The sequence below is a fragment of the Barbus barbus genome (assembly GCF_936440315.1).
Source record: "Barbus barbus genome assembly, chromosome: 5".
Lineage (NCBI taxonomy): Eukaryota > Metazoa > Chordata > Actinopteri > Cypriniformes > Cyprinidae > Barbus > Barbus barbus.
The window spans coordinates 4,665,534-4,690,066 of NC_136733.1; the positions used below are offsets into that span (position 1 = coordinate 4,665,534).

Sequence of the window (24,533 nt, forward strand, 5' to 3'; positions counted from 1 at the left end):
TTAGTCCAAGTTCCTTTAAATGCTAATGAGCTCTGCTGACCCCGCCCCTCTCTTCCGTGGGGTGACGAGCCGTTATCTCATGATACTGTTTACTTTAACTGCAGAACTTGCACATTATTAGGAAAGGTGATTTGCAAAGATTCCTAAAACACTTCTTCTGTAGGTGAGGTTGGATCACGAATGATTTGCTTGAACATAGTTAACTATTATTTAGTTAATAAACTGCAAATTAGGAGTTTATTGAGGCAAAAGTCGAAGTTAACGATTTGTTAATAGCGAGAATTGGACCATAATAAGAGTGGCCATGAAAATCATGAGTAGAAACATGAGTGAACATAAAATGTATGAGATTTCATGGATATAAACCAGCAGATATTGTGAGAAAAATAAAATATTCACCTATCTGTCAGATTTCGTTTTTGCATTTAGCAGACACTTTTTTTCCCCAAAAACCAACATGTAATGTATTTATACAGGATATTTTAACAGTAGGTGTGCTATTTTGGAATCAAAACCACAACTTTGGCATTGCTAGCATCGGTTAGCTACTTCACATCTACCGTGAAATGCACAATACTGAGACACTGTGATCCCAGGCCAGGCAATCTGTTCCTAATCATCAAGTTCCATTCACCACCAGATCATTACCCTCACATTAAACCAGAACACCGAAGAAAGACCGGTCCACAACATCAAGTCCTCACAACTCAATTAAAAACACTCAGAATTCAATCCGGTGAATTTTATGTTGCAATGGAACCCATTATGACGGCGTCAGTGAAGTGCATCAGCCCAAACAGTAAGGAGATGCGCAGTCTCGGCTAATGGTGAATATCCTGAACTTTCCAGCATCTCTGACTCCTGACATTTATCTAATCTACCGAAGCGTTATTGTAGTAAGCTAAAACTTCTACTCTCCACTTTTTAGTAAGCGAAACTGCTGCCTCTGAATTCTTTTGCCTTCTACAAGGATGTTTTTCCCATTTAATAATCATGCTGCTTGATGGATATACAATGGGTTCTGTGCTCACACATTCACAACATTCATTGTGCAAGGGCACTCTCAAGGAATTCTGAATTAATCCGGAGTTGATTACAGTTTGAACTGGGATTGTTGCATCGAGGAACAACAACTCTTCGAGCCCTGATAAAAGAGTTGACTACGTGTGAATGTGTGCATGCCTCTGATAAATTAATGCTATGTTCTCAGTTGCACTTTCTGTGCATTAATGGTCCCCTTTAGTGTTACAGGCTAAATAGATCAGTAATTAGCCCAGAGAGCGGCTTTTTCTATATGTTTGCCGCAGTGATGCATGGTGAATGTAAGCTGTAATGGTGGTTTAGACTGCATGGTATCAATAGATGGATAAGACTTTTAAAGGTGCTGTACAGAGAGAGAGAGGGAGAGATAAAAGCCGAGTGTTGTATGAAGGAGTGGAACATCAATATTCAATGGGCTCTGGAGAATCCTCTTTTGAGAGTTTCTCCTCTGGACCTGAGCACACATGTAACACAAACACACACACACACACACACACACACACCTGCTCATCCTCTATCTTTCTCTGTTATGGTCCCTCTCCCATGTTCCTCATACAATCTTTCTGTGCATTTACCAGGATAATACCATGATTTTCTTTGAAGTATCTTGAAATAACAAAGCTATTTTGTCAGCTACCATGGTAAAATCACTATATTAAATGTAGTACCTTGAAGAACCATGTTTTTGGACATTTACCACAGTAATATGATGGCATTATCTGAAGTATCTTGGAATAATTTAAAAACAAGGTTATTTTGAACATATACTATAGTAATGCCAAAGTATTAAATGAAATATCCCAAAGAGACGTTTTTTTTTTTTTTTTTACCATGGCAATACTAGTTTGACAGCTGCCATGGTAAAATCATGACATTATTTGAAGTACCTTAAAAATAATGTTATCTTGAACATTTACTATAGTAATGCCACAGTATCATTTGAAATACTTTGAAAAACCACATTTTTTGGGAACATTTACCACAGTAATGCTATTTAAAGTACCTTGCATTAACACATCTAGTTTGACAGTTACCATGGAAAAATCATGATATTATTTAGAGTATTATTACAAAAAAATGTAATATATTATATGTAGTATTACCAACCTGGTCTCATAAAAATACATACCTCTGTGCACTTTCTGTGCGACACCGTTTTACGTACCTTACGTTTCGCCGCAGTTTCAAAGAGAAATGTCCACTGAGTGGCGCTAAAACTCAGGTTAAATACGTGAACCCTGAAACGTTTTTATTATGTTGATATAGTTACGTATTGCTGTGTTTTTATTATGTTGCTACAGGTATGTACTGCGGCGGTTCAGAATTCAAATATCTGGGGTCTGTCCGCTAAAAGTTAATGCTCTACACTAAACCCAACTCTAAACCTACCCGAAAGTGTTAACAAATGCAAAACTGGTATAAAAACGTATTTGTTGATGCAACTGTGCCATTTCCTTTATGCAGATTTGTATCGCCTTCTAAGTACGGCTCCGTACTCTGTGAGCTACCGAAAAAATCCGTCTATGAAAACCCATAGATACGAGGCTGGATATATGCGATGCTAACATTCAAAAGCATAAATTTTCAAATCTCCCAGCATATTAATATTGTTTTGAAGTCGTAAAATGATATTCTTAAAGTAATTGTGCGAAAAATACGCTTTATTAATCAAAACTCTGTAAATTTGTGAGAAAAGGAGTAAAAGGTGTCGGAGTTTTACTGCCTCTAGTGTTTGTTTCTTTGCGAAACTGAAATTGCAGTAATATGTAGTTATTGGTACGTATTTCGTGTCTCGCTAAAAAGTGTTTTTGGACATTTACCACAGTAATACTATGTTATTACTTGAAGCACCTTGGAATAAGAATTCTAGTCTGAGAACTATCATTGTAAAATCATGATATTATTTGAAAAGCCTTAAAATGGTCACATTTTGGACATTTTTATATAAAAATAAATAGACCAATATCTCCAATAAAATCCAAATGCCACAAGATGTAGTATGCAGGGCCAAAGCTATACAATAGAAGTGTACTACAAGTGTACCAGACTGGCGAACAGAGAACACATGTACATGCACGCAAAGCCAAAGAAAGAACGAGTCAAAGGTCAAAAATAGTTTACCACAACAGCCTAACTTAAAAGAAAAGCTGTTATAAAATATGAATGTGTGTTTGAAAATGCAGGCTGTCTCTGAGTGCAGCTGGTATTTGGGTTATGTTGTGGCTGTTACACAACTGTATGCGGCATACACAGACTTCACTAAAATAGAATATTTATTTTCTCTAAAACACAGTCTACACTGAAAGTGAGCAATGTGAAAAAACTAGAACACTCTCTTTATAATCAATAAAGTTGTCTACTTAGTATATCTTAGGTTCAAGAGGATATCCGGTAGTACAACAATATACTGTATGCTGCATATATATGCAAAATAATCATACTAAGAAATTCTGATCAAACACACTTTCTAAAAAAGATTCTGCATCTATTTAATGAGCTCCGTCTACTACAAGCAAACCTCTTTTTAAAAGTGTCTTTGAAAAAGATTTGACATCACAGACTGCGCTGAATCCAGTAACTAGGCAGGTCTCTCATGTGCTCAAAAGCTTGAGTGAAGCTGGAAATTTTAGCTTGTGCTTGCCAGTTTTTGGTAATAGAGCGCAACAGTGATGGCCCACTTTTGTAGCATAAATAAGAAGAATAAGTGAATTCTAAGTCATGGTCATGAGCCAAATCAAACACTTCTGAGATGAACCACAACAGTTATAAACTCTTATTTGAAGCAAAAAATAAAGACATAAATAAAAATAATAAAGGTTTATAAAAGTATACAATGTTTCACGAAAAGCCAATAAAGCATTTTAAAATATTTAAAAATAGCAATACAATACAAATCTGTCAGTTTAGAGTCATATCTTGCAAGTAAAAAGAATAAAAAGTACTAAAGTGTGTGTGAGTGTGTGTTTTTTTTTTTTTAAATCAAATGTAAATTCATGTCCCAGTCACATAAACATTACTTACACTATAGGAGAAAAAAAAAAAAAATGACCGTGCACAAACGCAAGAGGTGGGATTTATTTCACGAATCAATCACTCCAAACATAACCAATCATATTCAATCATATTGCAATGGAGGCATTGCCTCCTCTTACGTGACTTTCACCCATTCATTCTCAATTACCCCCAGCAAACTCGCTGCACGCTTTAGGGGGTCTGTTAAAACTCAATGGGCTCAGGGGAGGAGAGACAGACGCAACACCCACTATAACTTTACCTGCTGGTGTCACTGTTGGAAAGTGATTTATACACTTTTTAATGTTATATTGTGTAACACTGGCGTAGTTTTATTTTTGTACTATGAATGTGTTTTCTCATACAATATTTTGCCTCCTTGGAGGAAACACCCCTGAGATATATGTGACCCTGGACCACAAAACCAGTCACAAGTATCAGTTTTTTTTTTTAATTGGATGTATACATAATGAATAAATAAGCTGTCCACTGATGTATGGTTTGTTAGGATCAGACAATATTTGGCCGAGATACAACTATTTGAAAATCTGGAATCTGAGGATGCAAAAAAAAAAAAATCTAAATATTGAGAAAAACGCCTTTAAAGTTCTTAGCAATGCATATTACTAATAAAAAAAAATAAGTTGAGATATATTTACGTTACAAAATTTACAAAATATCTTCATGGGACATGATCTTTACTTAATATCCTAATGATTTTTGGCATAAAAGGAATATCGATAATTTTGACCCATACAATGTATTGTTGAAGTTGAAGTATGAAGTTGAAATTACACTGACTTGATTTTTTTGTTTTTTGTTTTTAACAGAAGCATATACAATCAACTAACATGAGAGCTCATTATACATAATTGCTAGTGGTTTTCTACAGAATTGTTTAACACCAAATGTCTCATTGGAGAAAACGAATACGAATTTTTACTCAACTGTTGCACTCTATATACATGACATGGACTGTAGGCATCCCATCTGAGGCTGCAACTACACTGACTGCTGTTATGTCACCATTTCTTCTCTCTGGCATATTTTCAAACTGAGTAACTCCTGCGCTCAGAACTCTTAATGAACATAATCCACCCTGATCTCCATCCGGCGTGGACCGCGATCCCGCTAATGCCGAATCCCACCTGCCGTTTCCACGGGGTCGTAATAAAGCAGACCTCATTAAGAGCACGTTTGCTTCCTGTGCACCATGGGCTGCCTGCCCTCAACCTGTTTTCCTACTCTCTCTCTCTCTCTCTCTCTCTCCATATATTTTTTAGTCTTGTTTCACTCTCACTGTGTTTTAATTTCAACTGGCATCCTTGAAATTAGAGGAGAGATAAAAGGGATCCAGCTCTATTTTAATATCTCTTTGAAGATGAGTCGAGTTGGCCGTAGAATCCCTGGCTTTTCTCTTCCTGAGCGGAATACCGAATGAGGCGATCCTGCCTCGTCAGCTCCGTCAAGACGCGAACATGAAACCAGTCACTCTCTCGCTCCATCCATCATGTGGGTATTCTCCTCCTTTATTTATTTACCCTTGCTCTCGACTTTTTTAACAGAGGCGCCTCTCTTTCTGCCTGCCTGCTTCGATTCGTCCATCTTCCCTGTCCTTGCGTGTCACTCAGGTCGGTGTGCGATGTGATGGTTTACCGTCTTAAGCCTCATTACTTCTAAATGGCCATGAGATATCTGAAAATAAACCCCGGAGCCAGATCTCTGCACTTCCCTGGCAAATAGGCCAACACGAACTGGACTTTAACAAGACATGCATGAATATTCACACTGCTGCGGTCTTTGATCAGCTTCCTGACATCCCGTTCTCCTCCACCCTTTCTTTCTACCCGTTTCGTTTCAAACAAACAATCACTCATTTGCTTTTTCTGACACTCTTGATCTATTCCAAAATTTGTGAGTTGCCTCACTGTCTGCAACCTAACTGAAAAGAAACCTCATAAGCAAGTGATTTGGATCGCTCTAGGCAGAGAATCAACACGCCGCATATATACTCCTCACACAATGCCCACAAGAGACTCCACTCACAATTGATTTCAATAGAGTTTGACGTTGGCATGCTACTAAAATACCAATGCAATTGTCTGCTAGGCATAATATTGTAAATATAACATTTATTGATTTTATTTAATTATTTTACTTATAATTTAAAAATGAAAACATTTTTTTATTATTATTTTAGATATTTTATTATTTAATTAATTATGAGCTTTGGTAATACTTTAGTATAGGGAACAATTCTCACTATTAACTAGTTGCTTATTAGCGTGCATATTACTAGCATATTGGCTGTCTATTAGTACTTATAAAGCACAAATTAATACCTTATTTTGCATGACCATATTTTAGATCCCTTCATCCTACTACTTACATAAACTTAATAACTACCTTACTGACTATTAATAAGCAGCAAATTAGGAGTTTTCAAAGGCATAAGCCATAGTTAACGGTTAGTTAATAGTGATCATTTGTCCCGAAACCAAAGTGTGACCTTAGCTTTTTATCAACTTGCAAACACCAGTTCAAGAAACCCTGTTCTGCATAAAGTATACATGCACCGATACCTTAGAATTTGTTGCACACCAATTCTAATTCTTCAATGTGATTTCAATTTGAATTACAAACAGGATACAAAGCTGGGATTTGAATTGCAATGCAATAAGTATAATTTGCAAGGAAGAAACTGAAATTGACCTAGTTTGTGAAGAAAGATGATTGAACTTACACTTATATAAATGTTATTTAGTTCGTATTTTATAACTTTTGTGGACCAGGGAGAAAGAACACAAAATTTCCCAAAAAGCATTACCTGTGTCAAATTCCTTTACATTGCAATTCCTCTATACTGTATGTCTTTGCAATTCAATTCAAATTCATACTTAGTAATTCAACAGGAGCCAATTCTTCAATTCTGAATTTTGCATGAACCCGGAATCTACCATTTGGAACAGTCTTCATGTCAGCAGCATGCCTAAAAATGCTGTCTAGATAAGCAGACAAGTGCTTGGAAAAGAGCTTCTGTGTGCATTTACTAATCCTGTCTTATCAGATCTGATTGTTTATCGTTATCCCTCTGTATTGCTCCCTCCTGATGAACAGTTTGACACGAAGAGATCAGCGTGTGTCGAGAAACCCCAGAAGAAAACCTCAACGTGTAGGGGCACAGCATCTCAACATTTAACACGACAAAAGCATGTGCTGCATCAATATCTGACAGTCTATTTCTAAGACATGATATGAATCCAGCACTCCCTGGGGTTCACACATTCAATTTGACTTCTCATCACAGTGTCTTTATTTAAGTATTTTAGACTGGTTGGTCAGCATGAGTGGTAATGACCACGATCACAGTATGCATAACTTATATTTAAATTTCATGATATTTGTGCTGGAAATTCAATGCAAAGGGATTTAAACCATATATTAAATAGCTTTTTAGTAACGTATACATTTTTACTGAACTAAACACTTCAGAAATGAAAGGTACTTACTTAGTCTAATTTGATCTTTTTTCCTTTTAATTTAGATTTTGTTGGACTGGAGAATTTGTTTGTTGTTGTTGTTGTTGTTTTTTACTATTATGTGGTATAAATCGTCATTCCTCTCAGGTTCCAACTCGAATAAAGACACAATAAATGTATTAATAAATACTAAAAATTACGTTTTTTTTTTTTTTATATATATATTATTTTAGATGTTAACACAATTTTTAGGCATATGCTCACCCAAACATGACAATTTTGTCATCATAAACTCATTACGTCGTTCGAAACCTGTTTGAATTTCTGAAACATTTGTGTTATAGACCGAAAAAAACAACAAAAAAACAGTAAAGTTTAGGGTGAGTAAATAATGATTGTTTTTATTGAGTAATCCATGAAAATTATAACACAATTTTAGAGCAGGTTACAATGTTATGACAACAAGACCTTGCCATAAAATGTCTGTAATATCAAGGAAAACTGAAAAAAGTAAAATTTCTCACTTGAGAGGTCAAGATTGGATCATGCACCCTAGATGCCCGAATACACACGAAACACAAATCCAATACTCCACCAGCATGCATGTTGGCATCAACACAACCACACACACACACACACACACACACACACACACACACACACACACACACACACACACACACACTCACTCACTCACTCACTCCCCACCGGTTTCCTCTGAGGGTTGAGGGTGCAATCGCCAGTTAATTACTCTGCTCTTGACCTGTGAGCGAGATGAGTCGCTTTGGTGCTGCTATCTGTATAAAATGCATTAGTTCAAGCTTTCTCTAATTGCTTTAATTAGTCATGAAGGAAGGCCTGATCTGCTGCTAATTGATAACGATTTAAATAGAACAGCAAATGGCTGGATAGGAATGAGATTTCCTGACAAATTTGGTGAAAATGGCAAACTACTTGGAAATCCAAGTATTGTTTATCATCTACAACATGTGATTAATCATCTATCTGTCTATTTATCTATCTGTCTGTCCGTCCGTCCGTCCATCTATAAAGTCACAGTGTTTTTTTGTTTTTGTTTTTTAGACAGTGCTTGAGAAAATGGCCACCATAAAGAAAAAAGGTACTATTGATTTTTTTACACACCTCACATGAGGATGAACAGCCAGAAAAATAAACTGCAGAGAACAGAGGGAGCCTGGAAAAAAGGAAATGTGTGATGACTAAGAACATCTGAGCTTCAAAATCGTAGGTGTTCTTGTTTGCATATACGATATCTCTCACCTCATTTTCTCTCCCTTTTTCTCTTTAGCAAGGTCTCCAGGGAGAGGGAGGTGTGTGCGTGTGTAAGTGCGGGTGTATGTTCACCTGTTTAAGGTGGCCAGGTGTTCACGGCCTCATGTGTCTGTGGCCCTCAGTCTTTAAAAATGCAGTAGGATGCAGCCCTGCTGTGCAGCATCAAGCTGTTTAAACCTTGCCAAAAACACAAACCTGTCAATTAAATATTGCACTGCTATAATTAAATATTAACTTTTATTGGCAGAACCCATTTAGACAATGCTTATGAGTAAACAATTGAAAGACATTATTTAAACGATGCTACAGTCTGTATCTTGCTTGTTTAAACCGATACAAAAGGGTAACTTCTAATTGCTTCTGTGTTTTATATATATATATTGCTGTTTGCTAGTGTTTATGTAATGCTAACAGAAAACAAAAATAGAATCTCATTATATTATAAAATTTATTTAATAGCACATAAATGACACTGAAATAAGACTGCTTCAAGCAAGAAACAAATTTTTCAAACATGGTAAAAAAATATTTTTTTTTTTAAAAAAGTAAAAATGCAATTTAACGACTGGGGAATGGGATTAGAAAGGGGGTATTTATGCATTAAAAGAAAATAAAAAAACAATTACTGAGTTTTTAAAATGTCAAGGGTAAAGTCATCCAAGATGCAGTCAAGACACATAGCAATCTGGCTAATGTGACCAAGTCTAAATGAAATATGCATATCTAATCAGTTAGAAATGTGATTGATCAAGATGCATGAAATGACTAAAGCGTAAACATCTCAGAAGTGACTGAAATATCTTTCCTCATCACCACAGTTCAAAAGCAAATGCTCTAGACCACTTATAAATGTAATGCACATTCATTAAACATTTATGAAAATCTGGGACATAAAGTTGGGATATTTATGATAAAGATTTAGACTTCCAAAATGAAGCAGGTATTGTAACTGGTACAACAATAAAACGATTGATTCATCTTCCTCTGGAAGGTGGCACTTTATCTGTTGGCCCAGGCTGAAATTGTTAAATAATAATAGCTGCCTGAGAAATGATGCTGCTATTTAAAAAATAAATAAATATATAAAATCCATCCACAAAGCGGTTTAGACATGACAAAAATGAAATGGATTCCTTGTGGAATAATTCTACTTTGAATAACAATGGCAGATTGTTTGCACGTGGAAAATGAGGTGTTGGCAGTGGACATGTCTCTCGTTCTCTATTGTTGATTATTGAAAAAATTATGTTTCCTTGACACCTGAACAGACAATTAAACAAAAAATGAAACGACAGCGGTGTACCCTTGCTTTTGTCAGTACATTTAGAAGAGCGGATGACTTTCAAGCTCAAAAACACACACTGAATAAACAAACATAAGCACATTGTAAAGCTCAAATCATTGGACCAACTTCTTTTTGTGATGTGTGGACAAACAATGTCATTTACTGTCGTAAAATCCATAATACTCTACCTATGCCAAGTATTCAGAGACAGATCCATATCCTGTCCTGCCACCACCTCTCGCCTGCCCTCATTAGACGTGAGCGATTGGAGAAAGCATGATCATAGACATTCCACCTCACATTTCATTTGCCATATTCTGGAATATATACAACAATAATCTGCACCTACCACACCCAAACCCGTCGATTACTGTCTAGGAAATGGCCAAGACCTTCAAGAAATATTTGCAACCCATACTTCTATAATGTGATGAGTGAAACAGGATATTCAATAAAATATGCAGGGCAGGAATTGATTTTTTAGAAAAGAATGGCACACAGCAGAACATTTAATATATCAATTATTTAATAGTATTAACATACTAATAAATAAATAAAATTATTGTTATTATTATTAAATGTATATATGTATACACACACACACATACATACACACACACATACTGATTTTATTTGACTTTATTTTTAGATTATAAATCTTTCACTTATTCATTTATTCATCAAATATAAAAAAATATTATATTTTATATGTTTTAAATATATTGTTTAAACTTTGTAAGTAACATGCAAAATATATAATATTTATGTGAGTTTATATATACTATATATTAATAATAATTAATATATTAACTAATATATACTAATATTATTAAAAACAATATGGATGGATGGATACACACACACACATTAAACTGTTTTTGCAGTGTGCCACTTTTTTCTTCCATCATTAATCGTGCCTCATTGTGTCTGCACACATTCATTGAAAAACCATCCCCTGATCAAACATTCAAAATACCATCAGGAACATGTAATTATAAGTCAATGTGGTCAATTCTGATTTCATGTTGACTTTAACATCCGTACCCTTATCGAGCACCTCACCTGCCCCTACATCTCCCCCTTTCACCCCGCTCACAGTGGATTTGAAAGCCAAGCGCTGGATTTATCGAGCTGTTTTTGACCCCATTAGAGGTCTGAGAAGAGCCGAGCGATTTCACCTCCCATCGCTGGCTATGTGGATATAATCCCCTAATTACTGGAAGTCTACGTGATGTTTTTCAACACAGCAATTATCTGGCTTTTTTAGTGAGTCCGTGCGTATGTATGTGCATGTGTGCGTTTCATTAAAAAGGATTTATGAAGTCACATCTGATGGTGTGTTTAGAGACTTCGTTAATGGAATAAAACATGCCAGCGCTTCATCTATCAGATGTTTGTCATGTTTATCTTTGGCTTAATGGTACTTTTGTAAATGAGCTGTGTTAGGTCTCTTCGCTCAAACGTGCCTGTCTTGCCCATTTTCTGTTTCCCTCTCTTAAGATTTAACTGTGATTTTTGGAATAACAAAACAGGGACTTATACTGTTATAATAAACTGCTTAAGTCTGCAATCAAAGCCTGATTTCTCAGTATGAACTCAAATGTTTCTCATTCAATATTTTAAAGGCCACATTTTCTGAGCTACACCGTCCAAATTTGTTTTATAGCTCCACACTCTTACGCTATGCAAATTGACTCATTTGCATTTATTTTAAGGTATTTTAGGAGACAAAGTTGATACTTGAACTCCAATAAGTCTTACAAATGAAAGAGCAACTTCATGTCCATAAAGTATAGTGAGACTATTAGTTTATTTTTGCAAACCAGGTCAGAACTATGAATCAAAGTGTATTTTATCTAATATGCAGATCACTTTCAGCACGACATTTATGTCCCGCTGGTTGCCCTTTTCTCTGTAAGCCAGATTTCACATTCAAATCTCACAGACATACATACATATATATATATATATATATATATATATATATATATATATATATATATATATATGAAACATTGTGTCTTTAATTTGTGTGCGGCGAGGCCACAAGGTCAGGCAGTCTAGCTCTGTTTCTGCCTCATCTTGTGTTGCAGTAAAGAGCACAGGCTGTCCCGCTCTGTCTGTATCTGAGTCTGTACGCTGTAAAGACTTCTCTGGATTCAAGGCTGATGATAGTATAGACAGCTTCTTCACTGCACATTCTCTGTTTAGTCAAAGACAGCTTTCTGGATGACTGTTCTGTGCTGAATATTCATCCGGTGGGTTGGTTTTATAGTCTCTAGAAAGCAACCACTCAAAACGTCCCAGCAACAGCATAGCAGCACTAGCAGCCACTCAGAATTGCCTAACCACTACCTAGCAACCAACAACAACACCCTAGCTGCAGGATACCCACATAACATCTCCATCAACCTCCCAAAACACCCTAACAATAATTTAGTAACCACCAGCAACACCCTAACATCAACATACCAACATTAACAACCACCCAGAATACAGCAACATCTACATAGGGACCACCCAGAGCACCCTAGCAACAGCATACCAACAACACAAATCACCCAGAAAACCCTAACTACCACAGAACTCTAGCAACAACACAACATCTCTATCATCTACACTTAAGCAACCACCCAAAAACCCTAACAATTACCTAGCAACCACCCAGAACACCCTATCAACAGTATAGCAAGACTAACAACCACCAATACCCTAATAACAACACAGCACCTCCACCATCTACACAAAACTCCATAACAATCCCCTGGCAAACACCCAAAACACCATCAATTAGCAACTGCAAACAACACCCTAGCAACAGCATAGCAAAACTAACAACCACCCTGAATAAAGCAACATATACATAGAATCCTAGCAAAAGCATAGCAGCTCAACCACCCAAACAACACTAACAATAACCTAGAATACACTTACAACCACTTAGCAACCACTCAAAAAACCATAGCAACCACACAATATATCTCAAGCACACAAAACTCCACAACAACCCCTTAGCAACCACACAAAACTTCCTAGCAACAGTATAGCAAGACTAACAACTACCAAGAATACACTAACAACTACATAGCAACCACACAGAACACCTTAGCAACAGCATAGCAGCACTAACAATCACCACTTAGTAACCACGCAGAAAACCATAGCAACAACACATTATCTCTATCATCTACACAAACCTCCATAATAACATCTTAGCAACCACCCGAAACACCCTAACAACTGCTTAGCAACCACTCAGAACACCCTAGAAACAGCACACCATCTCTATCAATCACCCAAAACACCCTAACAACACGAACAATCACCTTGAATGCCCTAGTAACAGCATAGCAGCACTAATAACCACCCAGAATAGCCTAACACCAACACAGCGACCATCCAGAACGTCCTAGCAACAATACATTAGCTCTGTTAACCTCACAAAACATAATGGCAAGAACTCAGCAACCACCCATAACACCCTAGCAACCATCACAAACAGCCAAAACAATCTGGAATTGCGGCAGTGAGTTTTGCAAGTACTGTGGTTTTCTTTACAAATTTTTAAACTGTATTTAAATTTTCTCTCGCTGTTTGTTATGACTTTGATTTTTCATTCTGCTTATGTATAGACTGATAAATCTGGAATGGCCCAGAAAACTCTATTATCATGCACCAGAGCATCTGCATTGAGTTCACATTCATTCTCTCCCATAAACACCCGTCACTATGTGCACAGTGTGGGAAACATCACCCATAGCAATAATGCCATGTGTTCTATCAAGGAGGAGATCCCTGTAATCGTGTATAAGTCATTTGCTTGGATGCAGTGACACATCCATACAGTTTCTCACTGTGAGACATTGCGTTCTCTTTTGCCACACGTTGGTCCTTTCCAACCAGATGAATGATAGTCTAAATATCTTTTTTTCTGCCCAGGCCTGACTCCTAATGTAGATACATTGCTTGTTTCAAACTATACTTATGATGAAAAACAAGATCTTTTATCCTCTATTGTGGTTCACACTTTGTTGTTTCATTTTATTACAGTGTTATTTTTTTTCTCCGATGGGTACATCAACCATTCACTTTGTGCCTTTGTTTCTCTGTCTAGCCATCCGTCTGTCTCTCTCTCTCTCTCTGTCGATCTGTCTGATTCTTACTCATTGATTTTTCTTTATTCAAAGGAAACAAAATGTCTAAGATGAGCAACGCTTGCACCTCTGAATTTTATTAAGAAGCTGTGTTAAAGGGAATAAGTATTTTGTTGTTTATAAGGCCTGTTTCTCCAAAGAAGCTTTTGGAGAATGTTTTGCTCCCCACCTATAAAAATTTACGCATTCAAGTAAGAAAGATAGAGGTAAAAAGATAAACACAGTTCTTACATGCACCCTTTGTCCACATTTTATTAAATTCTCAGTTAACGGAGAAACAATCAATATCGGTGTGATACGCTACGGTTTTGTGTGATATCTTAAGTGTGCTTGTTCATCTATAAATCTGAAACATATTATAAGTCTCCAAACAAGAGTCAGTTATTTAACAAGGATAGCCTAATGTAAAATGATACTGTGTTAAACGGTGCCTTATCTCCCTCGCACCCATGAAAACATGTTAGGGTAGGTGTTCTACCTCATTTCTAACCACAATATGTATATATATATATATATATATATATATTGTGTAATAAAAATGATGTCTTTTTAGGTCCATCAGCATTTTTTTTTAAATATAATTAAGCATGAATTAAGTATGCTTAATTATATAAGCATACTTAAATATAATTTAAATATTTTTAAATATAATTAAGCATACTTTCCCCACAAACTCTGATAATTGTAAAACATTTAGATAATAATAGAACAGGGTGATACTGTATATAACCCAGACATGTTCTTGTAAGATTTGTAAAACATATTTAAACACTGTTGTAAAAACTCCATTGGTTCTAAAACTGTGAGGTTAGTTTCATATTTCCATTACATTACTGGGTTACTTCCCAAGTTTTGTTTTGACCAGAAAATACAAATGTGCAAACGCTGCTTTTCTCTCATTTCATTTGCTTTAACTTACTGATTGCTATCAGGATGTGATGAGACTTTCAACCAGAATAACAAAAAATGTTTCTGAAGACAATCACCTATTGCACCTTTAAAACCAGAAGAATAAATCTATATCATAAAGACCTTCTGTCAGAGTCTGAATCCAAAGCCTTGTGGCTTTCGCACTCCATTTGTGCTAAAAGATTGCCACTAATGGATATGTGGTGTTAAAGGTCTGCCCAAGTGATAACAGAACCGAAAAAGTGACAGCGAGCAGAGAAAAACAGAATGTAAAGGTGGCTTGAGAGGACCAAACAAAGACACGCGAAGAGAAAAATGGTGAGACGGGCGAGAAAAGGAGGGACGACACTGACTTATGGTCTAGACAAAGGCTCTAGTCATGCACCTAATTTAAGGTCGTCCTGTGCTCTGTCTAATTAACTATTTACCAGCTCATCCATCACAAGCTCTATTCAGCTACTCACAGAGACCTCTCCTCTCCAGATTAAAGGATAAATGTTTCATTACCATGGGCGTGTGTTCGGCTAAAAATGGTTGCTAGCTGTAGCATTCATATTCGAGTATTGTAATGAGAAAAAAAGGAAGCTGAATCACCATTAATTAATATTCACCTCAGAAAAGAGAATGGCTATGGAATGGCTAAGAGTGCAGGCTCACTTGTTAGCTTAAAGCTTTCGTGTTTGCTTTGAAAGGGAGAAAGTGGTGTTTGTCTGGAGATAGAGTCGGAGCTAATCCTCAGAGGGCCGCTTTACTGCATGTCCACCTCTTGTCAATTACGCTGCCAGTTCCAAGGCGCCATGTTCGCTGCAATTAGATCCTCCTCCCAGGCACTGAAATACATTTCCATATGTTTGTTTATGCAGTATTTAATGCAGACAAAGTTTTTGATCAAACGTACCTGCCCAGGAGGTATATAGGTATATATATATATATATATATACATACAGGGTCTAAAACTACTTTTTGCTATACCTGCCGGTGATGTGATAAAAATTTACCGGCCAAATTGTTTTTTTACCGGCCATGAAACTCTTTTTGCAAAAAGAGGCAGTTATTACTACTACAATTAACAAATATATTTACAATGTTTTTAATTTGTCCTGCTACTGGTGTCTCTATTAAATGCATTTTCCCTCAAATTTACCTATTAATTATAGCCATTCAACATAACAGTATAATTGAAAGCCATTATTTGTAACATTTTAAAACAATCTTCACATAAACTATAAATTGTATATGCATAAACCATACAAATTAATCTTTATTCAAGCTACAAAAGTTAATCAGAAGCTACAGAAGTTAATCACTAGAACGGTCCAATGATTTCTCTTTTTCTTTCGCTCTTTGATTTACATCAATGACAGACTTCAGCAGGTTTCACTTTAAAATCTGCGCTGTCTCTTTAAACCTGATTAACATAACGTGGATCTGACACATATCCGATTTTCTCCCAACTCTTTACGGTCATTTAAGACTTTATAACTCATTTAAGACCAAAACCGCGAATTTTGACATAATTGTGTGTGTTTTCGTCCGTTGAAGCGCTACTGAAGCGGCTCAGCGTATGTATTCAGCGAACGTGCAGCCTTTCAAACTATCCTACTTCACTGCACCGTTTAGGCGGCGAAACCACAGGTATGTGTAGCCACATTCTCAGGTTATAAAGAATAAAGAAGGGAAAAGTTAATCTTCCGAAATGAAGCAGCAATATCTTCTCAGGTAAAAGTTATTAGAACTGTGTCTCGGGACAAGCGGGCCATCGCACTGCTCTTACCTTACCAGTCTGTTTGTATCCTATGATTTTATCCACTCTTGCTTATGACAGAACAGTTAATCACAATGATATTGTCTTTGGAAAAGATTATTTTATTCGCTTATGTCAGAAACAGTGAATCTCTTTAAAACTGGCTGTTTTTCACTACATTGCATTGTTATATTTCGTAAAAGTAGTACCCGCCAACTGGCGACTGACACCGTTACATGTACTCGTCAATGCAGATGTTTAGGTTTAATGAGAATAAACATGACTGAACATCTCATACCTCATGTAATCGCTCAATCAGTGTTTCAACCGCGGAAAGACATCAACAAAACTGCGTGGAAATGTGAAGTAGCATTTCATTTACCTCAGCAAGTCATCAGTATCCACAGTTCGTTAGAGAACTAGAGGAATAAAACCTAGAGAGGAGCATTGTTCGAAATATTACACCATATACTTTACATTATATTTTACTAAACCTGTTAGTACTTTTGACCTTGGTGCACATAAAAGTCTTCCTTCAAAACATTAAAAAAATATTAAAACATTAATTAAAATTAATGTGTTTAAAACTTGTGCAGCAGCAGTATTTCTTACATGCTCACAGCAGCATGTTGTGGATGTAATGACAGTAGCAAGTCTCAGTACAGATCTAATCCACCAACACCAAATACATTAACATCGTCATGTACATTACCATGCCAATCCCTCCCAGAGATGTCATGACAGATAGGGCTGCTCGATTATGGCAAAAATCATAATCACGATTATTTTGGTCAATATTGTAATCACGATTATTTAGCATGATTATGAGTGGGCCATATGACCAAAACTTTATATGAGTGAGTTTTTTTAAATATTTCACAATTCTCAATAGCACAGCAGAGTACTTGGTAACTATTAGTAACAAACAAACAAAAAGTCCTCAAAACTATTGAAAATAATTAAACTGTCAGTAATTAAAAAAAAAAGCACAAACACAATAGAATAAAAAGATCGCAGCGGCTATTTGCACTAAGTGTAAATAGCAATATATGCTATTTAGACTAAGTGTAAATTACACTGAGTGCTTTTAACAGCTAATTGCACAGCCCTAATGGCAGATAAATAAATAATGTACATACTTACTATGATTTTTGTCATACCACACTTTCCTGGTATTAAAAATTGCAGAATGCATTTACATGAAATGTACCATAACGGTCCAACACCCTCATGCCAGTCCTCAAAGATTTAAATTTCTCCCCAATTTCAAATTGAAAGTTGCTCTAGTTTCATTCCATGCTATAGCTCAAAGCATTTTAGTAGTCAAAAGCTACTACGAGTGAAAAGTTATAGCAGCCGGTAACACCATGTCATAGCTTTAAGCATGACTGCTAAGCTTATTTTGCTAAGAATAACTTCAAATTTAACAACATTTTTATTCTGTCATACACAACACATCCCATGTCACCGAAAAATTGCAAAGCATCATTAAACTGCATCTGTAAAGGTCACTCGATTGATGCGGTTTGGTCATTCTGCTGAACACAGAGCTCGCCTGATGTAATAGTATGTGAGATTACCTGAATAAATGAAGCTATTGCAGTGGATTCAGTTCATTTAGTGGGATTTGATGAGCGTCTATTGAGTCTCTCACCACGTCTTTTCACACTATGCGCGATGGAATTATTTATTAATTTTTTAGGGCAAAGCGGAATCCGCAAATGTTGCATAACACAGCATTAGCCACACACAGCTTTGACAGTTTGAAGCCCACAAGATACAGGAAGCTGGTATTTTCAGTATCCTTCTTCATTTTTTCCCAACATGTTTCCATCATTCTGGAATCCATACAATTACATAATGTGTCAAGGACAAACCCACACAAAAAATTGCTCTAGTGTTTCTCTTTCATAGCTCATGAGACTTAAGTTACGTATTTAGAAAATTACATTATCAGAAATGTCCCTCTTAAAATCCTCAGTACAAGTACAAGTTGAGTTCATGTTGAAATCTCATATAAATCGGATCTCATTTTGAGAAACTTGCACATTTGAGATTACTGGGGCCTTTTTCTTAAAAATCTGAGACCGGAGCAAAAATCATCTTACTATTTCATCTTACTTGAAAGACTTGTAAGATAAGTTATTTTCTTTCCGTCTGGAAAGAAAAGTGAAATGTATACATCTAGGTATTATGTTTATTGATATTAGAGTATTATTTCTTCTTATAGCTGTTATTGTTCTTCATGAATGCAGTCAATTTACTCTCCATCCTTTAAATCCTCAATGACTCATTCATGCTTCCCATCTATTCAACAGGGTGCAGCTTTTCCTGTCTCTCCTCTTGTTGATTGTTGATAATGCAGCCATCTCAACAACTTACTCTTACTTACAAAAAAATATATATGTGCAATACTTAATACTGCAATACTTAGTACATATAAAAATACATATGTGAACCATATATATATATATATATATATATATATATATATATATATATATATATATATATATATATATATATATATATATACTGATTTTTGTTTATATATACACTTTTATTTAGTTATATAATTAAATATAATGTATATTTTATTTGACTATTTTTTACTTACATGGAGAGAGAATATAAAATATGTAAACAGATAATTAAATAAATTATATTTAATACAAATAATATATCAACTGGTCTACACAAATACATTTAGCACGTAGCAACTTATTATTTTCCTATTTTACTTTTTTATTTTAATAGATTTTAAAATTTGAATTTCATTAAGTTCTTTTAAATTAAATGAAACATTGTTTTAAATTAAACAAAATATTTGGAATTTAATCAAATTCAAAATAATTTCAAGTGCATTAAAAACAAAACATATTTTAAAAAATAACTCAGATTCAAACTATAATACAGAAAAAAATAAAATACTTGAAAATCCAGTGCAATATCAAGCAGACTTGATTTGTTGACAATGATGCTCTCAACATTAAACCTCTGAACAAACAGACTGCACACGTCATTGCACACAATTGGAAAAATATCACCAAGTCCTACCATGATCTTTAAAATCCCAGCACTACCCAGACCACAGCTAGTCTGATTCATCCTACGTCAACCCATGCGACTTCATAACAGCTGATACCCTTTTTTCCACACCTGCGAGTAGCAGATGAAGCTCTGTATCAGAGAGACCTCTCAGCAGAATGTGCCTCCCTCCAACAAAGCCACTCTTTTAGTCTGCTGCTCTCTGCCATGTATTCTGATCATCCACATCATTTGGTTGATAATAGGACACTAGAGTGGAAATGGCTTGTTTGCTGTCTGTGTAAATATGGATGGTTCTGAAGAGGGTCTTGTTGAGAGTGACAGTCTGAGGGAAAGTTATAAGACAAAGCTTTATACTAAAGCCTCACCACAATGAATTAGCACTCTGTGTTGGAGAGCTGCAGGCTAGAATATTTTCACCACTTTTAATGCATTTTTCCACTGACTGGAAGGAAATTAAATGTTTACAGCTGCCTTTCTGAAACCTCTTGGAGAAAAACCCTCTTCAGACATTGACTCAAGATCTGCAGACCCAATAGCTACTCGCTTAAAACACACACATCTCTCGATTAACAATGCCTTCTAACCGAAATGCTTCGGAATTCACTTTCTATAGACAACCATGTTCACCAGGTTTCTCCTTTTGTATTAAGTGTTGATTTATATAATCTGCTACCGACAGTGCATAGTAAGATTACAACACAATAGATGCACATTCCTCAAACTTGCACCAATAGCATTGGTGATTATGATGTCAAACCCACCTGAAGAAGCCATATTTGATGTGAAAACAAGTGCAAATGAAAAGTGTGAGCTTTATCAGATGGGAAGATTTTCCAGTGGATAAATATATCATTCTGTTTATGACTCCAGACTTCTTAGTGCATAAATCAGATGGTTTATGCAGCTTTTGTCTTTATTTCAGAGATTGACAGCCATGTCACTATACACTTGCTGTAGCTAATGACTACATTGATAATTGATTATTTAATTCATATTTCTTTAAATAATCATCTGTATTTTAATGAAATATAGAATTTCATTTGTACAACAACAATGTGCAACCTGAAGTCTACAAATGACATTTGTAGACACCAGAACCATTTAAATTCACTTAAATGACTAAATTATAATGAGCTGGAAAACATTCATAAAAGCACAAATATTTCTTCTTTTTGTGCTACTGAAAAAATAATGTAGAAACAATTTTCTCTAGTAGAAGTTCCTAGTGATTGTGGTTAATTACAAAGAAACACCAAGTAACATTGAATTAAACATTACATTTGAAGTACAAAAACTGAAATAGTATTTTCTTGTAAACCATACTTTAATAATCATTTTTTACAATGTGAGTAAATAGCATTTTTTTTCCCCCTTTAAGCAAGATAGAGGCAATGTAAACTCCATGCTATTGTTCACTCATTCTGAAATGAATCAGATCAATGTATGGTTGACTACTGTTTAAAAGGGGCAAAAGTGAGACAAACAAAGAAAATGAGAGAGGAAAAGCTTTCTCAGTGGGCTGTCTGTCGCCACTCAACACAGTCTTGCTCTAGCTTTAATTACAGGATCCACAGCAAAAACAAAAACAGACATAATTTATCATCCTCATATCAATACCTCCACACAACACAGTACGGAAATGAAGACGCCTTATTCATTTTCTTCTCCTCCTCTCCTTCCCTCTCTCAACCCCCAGCAAATCCATCTGCACAACTAGACTACCCCTCTTTCTCATCCTTAACGCTCTCCGTCTCACTATGATGGAATATTTAATGTGTTTTCAGTTCAATCAGGTTAGCAGAGCGAGGCGGGAGGGGCCACGGATAGCCAATGGGTCCAAACAGTGAGAAGGACGAGTCCATCTGGCATCCTAAACAACATCACAACTCCTGTGAGAAAGCACACTGTGAGGAGAGGCACAAGATGGTCATGCGTGAAACACTGCATAACCTTTTTTTCACTTGAATTCCTGCAATACCTTTGCATTATGGTAAAGAAAGCATCTAGAGTGCATTGCGCTTGCTGGATGAGAGTTGTGCAGTGAGCTGCCTCCATCCTTAGAGCTTTACGGATTTAGTCACTGCTGTATAGGGTGGAGCACTGCCGCTTTTCAGCACCTCCCAAAGCTTTGTGTGATGTGATCTTAAGTTAGAGCTGCTCACGAGCTCACAGGTGCAAGCAAAACAAATATCTTCAATGCTTTGTTAAATCCTAATTAGACCAGGGATAATGCAGTACAAATGTGTTTCAACCATTTTCTACAGTGCCCTAATAAAGCTCTGCTGTCCTCTTTGGGTTGAAAACAGCAAAACAGGAAGCTGAACTCGAATCTCAGTCTGTATGTTCTTGATTTCAGCACCATGGACAGCGTCTTTCTCAATTAACCTGATGTACAATGCTAACCAAATGTGAGACTGAATTCTTATGATAAAACTAAAGTCTCTAAGAAAATAAAGTTTCAAAATGGATCAAAAATTGATTTTTTAAATTTTTTTTTAGATTACTAACTATATTTGTATAAGATATTCATATGCATTTATGATATATTAAGAGCTGAACATACTCATTTTTAGTTACATGTGCTCAATTCTAATAACTAAAGTCAGCATATTCATCAACATCATGTTCATTCTCCTTTACATGAATGTACACACAAAGGTTATCAATTATTATTATTATTTTATATACATAAATTCAAACTTTTTCATCTTTAATTTATTCACTTTATTTTACTATAGGACACCGATGAGGAAAACGCTGTGTATGTAATATTAGCATCCCTTTCTTCAGATACTGGTACTATAAGACAAAATGTTCAAATACATTTCTCATTTGAACACTGTATAATAACTTAAATCAAACAACAACCGAATAAACAGAACTAAACGCGCAACTATCAATTACCAACAACAAATATTTACAATCCTTATAAGCTCCCATTCATGTCCAGGCCTCTGTTATTAAATATTCAGGTGTAAAAGCCAATGGCCACTCCCCCCCCCCCAAACACCATATGCAAATTAGTAGACAGGACCGCGGATGATATAACTCAGACTGACTTCAACTAGTCTACTTGACAAAACACATGGGTAGCCTATATCTGAAACCTCCCTATGATTGGTGTCTAAAATAATACGCATATTTAAAATTGATAAGAAAGAATGAAAGTTTAAACCATTTACTTCAATTTTCTCTCTGCATCATCAACAACGAGAACAGTCTCGCCTCCGTTAGGAAACTGCTAACCAACCTCGACCGTGAGCAAACTACCCTGCGTAAACCTACTCAGATACCCAAGCTCGCGCAACCCTTCAGGAACGCGCATTAACGAGTTAAGAAACAGGTTTAAGCTCGTGCCAAGCCAAAGCAATTGTGATTCTTCCTGACAGACTGTTTTCAGCGGGACAGACTGTCTGTTTGCGACGCGTCAAACTAGAACGCGTTTTAAACGATGCGTCGCGTTCCCGTCGCGAAGTGTACGGCAGTATGAAATTATCGTTTTAGGGACAGTTCTGAATATATGACCAAACCGATTCAATATGTGCAATATGTACCAGGAATAAAGCACATAACACATTTCACGTCCGTGACAGACATTTGGAGATGCGCGGTGCGTATAGATGCGGCAGTTAAAGTATGAATAATAAATAAACAACAACGAATTCAACAAATATAACTTTTTTAAATTAATTTCCGTGACTTACCCTCAACAATTAAAGTCTTCATGTTTTACGAATAATTCCAGTAAATGAGTAATCCCAGAAAGAGGTCACCTTTGGTCTGGAGAAGATGGTGTTTTGCTCGCTGTGGTAAATTTTAATAATTTGCAAACCTCACGGAAGATGAACCACCATCATCCCTGCCGTTCAAACTTTACCCGACGGTCGCCTTACAGGCGCGGGACGGAGAGCAGCGTCTCCCGGTGGTTCCTCTCTCAGTCATTTGGGCAGAGGCACAATCACTGTAACATCCAAACTCAAAGATCTGCTGCTCACTGCCGACTGCCGAGAGCGGACGAAAGTCACACTGGAAGGGGGAGAAACTACTGGCGGGATGAATCCAAATCGGCTGTACGCCACATTTCCGGTGAAAGCAGAAGTATTCCAACGATCCGAGAGGGTGTCCGTGCAGCCGCGCGAGAGGAACGGAGAGAGGCAGTGGCGCCGCGCGCGTAAGAGAGAGTGATGTGTGTGTGAGTGTGTGTGTGCAGAGAGAGAGAGAGAGGGTTGGTGGGGCGGCTTAGAGATAAATCAACACAAATGATGTAAGATTTCAGTGCAAACAATGGAAAAGTCCCCAGTTTGTGTCAACCGTTAAATAAATAAATAAAAATCACGAGATGTTCATCAAGGATAATCATCTTTTTTTATTACTGTGTATGCCAGCATTAAAATGTCTAAATTTATCTTAAAATGGTACAATGCAGTCATTCATTATTTAGGTTATGCAGAATGTTTAGAAAGTATTTCAGAATTAATGAAAATCAGATCTTGGGATTCTATTGTTTTCTTTATATCTATGGATCTTTTGTTGTTGTTTTTTGTTATTCATTTAGTTTTGTTGTT

The 24,533-nt window shown here is 36.2% G+C and overlaps 1 protein-coding gene across 1 annotated transcript in view; it reads right to left on the minus strand.

Annotated features, from left to right (window-relative positions):
• The window catches only part of LOC306869900 (reticulon-4 receptor-like), an 81,875-nt gene extending 58,035 nt beyond the window's left edge, over positions 1–23,840 (minus strand). The window contains exon 1 of the mRNA XM_079416828.1: positions 23,673–23,840. Within this exon, the coding sequence (XP_079272954.1) occupies positions 23,673–23,694 (22 nt within the window). The 5' untranslated portion in view covers positions 23,695–23,840. The remainder of the gene's footprint in view (positions 1–23,672) is intronic.
• Between the last annotated feature and the right edge of the window lie 693 nt (positions 23,841–24,533).